The sequence below is a fragment of the Penaeus vannamei genome, chromosome 15 (genome assembly GCF_042767895.1).
Source record: "Penaeus vannamei isolate JL-2024 chromosome 15, ASM4276789v1, whole genome shotgun sequence".
NCBI lineage: Eukaryota > Metazoa > Arthropoda > Malacostraca > Decapoda > Penaeidae > Penaeus > Penaeus vannamei.
This window is the reverse complement of record NC_091563.1, coordinates 2,386,927-2,389,426: the sequence shown is the minus strand read 5'-3', so window position 1 is coordinate 2,389,426 and position 2,500 is coordinate 2,386,927. Positions and strand designations below refer to the sequence as shown.

The following is a 2,500-nucleotide window of genomic DNA, read 5'->3' as shown; positions in this document are numbered from 1 at the left end:
AAGAACAGCTGTCCATCGACTCCTTATCGAGCGGCTGTTCTCACGAGCGGTGCCAACTCTGCCTCCCCAAAGGACTATCCTCAAGACCTCCCAACACGGGGCTTCCTACTCCTTCCACGACTCCCACAGGCACGACGCCGAGGCAGTCCCCATCCTCCAGGAGGTCTTACGCCTCGAGCTCCAACGGCGAGGAACGAGAGATTGAAAGCACGGCGCTGTAGGTTAGGCCGGAGGTGTTGGCGGTCTGGATGAAGGTACTTTCTCCGAGTCCCTGGCCACAGCTGACTAGGAAAAGGGGTGGTGGAGGTATTACTTTACTCTCTCTCTCTCTGTCTCTCTCTATCTGTGTGTGTGTGTTTGTGTGTATGTGTTCTGTGTGTGTGTGTGTGTTTGTGTGTATGTGTTCTGTGTGTGTGTGTGTGTTTGTGTGTGTGTGTGTGTGTGTGTATGTGTGTTCTGTGTGTGTGTGTGTTTGTGTGCATGTGTTTTCTGTGTGTGTGTGTGTGTTTGCTTTACCGTTGTGTTCCAAATATTGATTTGGAACTGGTTAGCCTTTCTTCATAAGTTAAATTCGCGATGAAATTGAACCTGTGTTGATTCTTCTTACTCGCAAAATGTTACAAAAGAAGTGATTCAGAATAGAGAGAACGAATAATGATAATAATCAACACCATTAATGATAATAATGTATGCTTCACTGATACAAGATTATCTCGCCAAGAAGGAAAAGAAATATCCCATTTATCAGCAACATATATTATTGATGATATGTTGCAGCTGAGAAATGCCTGCTGTCATTGAGTGTGACAAATAAATGATCATTCTCTGCAATTATTTTTTAAATAGAGTTGTTAAATTCTTAAATTTTTTTTTTTTTTTTTTTTTTTTTTGCTATATAAAAAGCATATTGAGATTGTTCAATAAATGAGCATTTTTATTGTTAAAATGCTTAATTTATGACGAAGAATATATGTACCATAAAAATTGACAGATAAAAATAATTCTTGCTTTTTATCAGCTGTTTTAGATTCCCAAAATAATTATATAAAAGTGATACTGAGATCGTCTGGTGTATCAACAATGCTTGTATTATTGCTAAAATGTTTCATAAAAAAATATATCTGTCAAAAATTACAGGAAGCAAAAGAGAGGTGTGGTAAACTAGCTTACCAGTGCAGTTTACAAGACACTGTTGAACTACGTGTATATATGTATATATACAAACCCTAACCCTATAATATTAGTTTTTCTGTTTCTTCTATTTTCTATAAACACATATTCTAGAACCATATTATCCATACTTTTATATAATTCGTGTTTAGGTTATTTTTTTCTTAAGCCTTTCTCTGTGGTTAATTAATGACACGGATTTAAGATTGTATTATAATGTTAATTCGACAAATCTTTATAATGTTTTTTTTTCTTTTTCTTAGATATTCTTAAACCTACATACTTCGTTTCTGTGATAAAATACATGGATTGTAATAAAGAAAAGGTAAGCATCATGTTGTAGAATATTTTGCTTGTAATTGTTTGCTCTTAAATTGAAGTGATTTTTGATTAGTAAGAATGTGTATTTTACAGCATGATGCTTCTATGTAGCAATAAGGTTTTTTTTTCGTCTTTAAGTTTCTTGTATTCTTTTTAAATATTTTGATTCCGAAATACTTTTCTCGTGGAATTTTGTACATATTTCTCTAGAGATTTGTAAACTGTTTTGGACTTTAGAAACAATGGACTGAATAATCCTTCTCTGTGTCTGTCCTCTTTCTTCTTTCTCTCTCTCTCGTAGGTCCTCTCATTCTCTCTCTGTCTCTGTCTTCCCCTTTCCGCCCTCTCTCACGCTCTCCCTCCCTCCCTCTCTCTCTCTCTCTGTCTATCTATCTCTTTCTCTCTCTCTCTCTCTCTCTCTCTCTCTCTCTCTCTCTCTCTCTCAACCTCTCTCCCTCTCTCCCTCTCCCCCTCTCCCCCTCTCCCCCTCTCCCCCTCTCTCCCTCCCTCCCTCCCTCCCTCCCTCCCTCCATTCCTTCTTACCCTCCCTGCCTCCCTCCCTCCCTCCCTCCCTCCCTCCTTCCTTCCCTCCCTCCCTCCTTCCCTCTCTCTTTCTCTCTCTCTCTCTCTTCCCCTCCCCCCCCATCTCTCTCTCTCTCCTTCTCGCCCTGTATGCGCTATTCTATCTTCTCTCTTCAAGTGTGAGAACGTAACCATATATAAAAATAAAATGAATACATGGTGTATGTATTGTGATTAACCAGCTGGAGTGTTGGTAAATATATTTGTAGTTTTCATTTTTCTTCCAAGCAGATGTGAAATAGTGTAACTTCTTTTCTGCTGTTATGCTGCTGTCATTTTTAAGACATGATATTCATGGATATGTCCGAATATGATATTAAACTGGATGATATATTCTGGTGTTTTTTTAAGAGAGAGAGAGAGAGAGAGAGAGAGAGAGAGAGAGAGAGAGAGAGGAGAGAGAGAGAGAGAGAGAGAGAGAGAGAGA

At 38.7% G+C, this 2,500-nt stretch overlaps 1 protein-coding gene across 1 annotated transcript in view; it reads left to right on the top strand.

Annotated features, from left to right (window-relative positions):
- The window catches only part of LOC113824119 (uncharacterized), a 9,259-nt gene extending 8,423 nt beyond the window's left edge, over nt 1-836 (top strand). The window contains exon 7 of the mRNA XM_070130281.1: nt 1-836. This exon is cut by the window's left edge and continues 319 nt beyond it. Within this exon, the coding sequence (XP_069986382.1) occupies nt 1-221 (221 nt within the window). The 3' untranslated portion in view covers nt 222-836.
- The last annotated feature ends 1,664 nt before the right edge of the window (nt 837-2,500 follow it).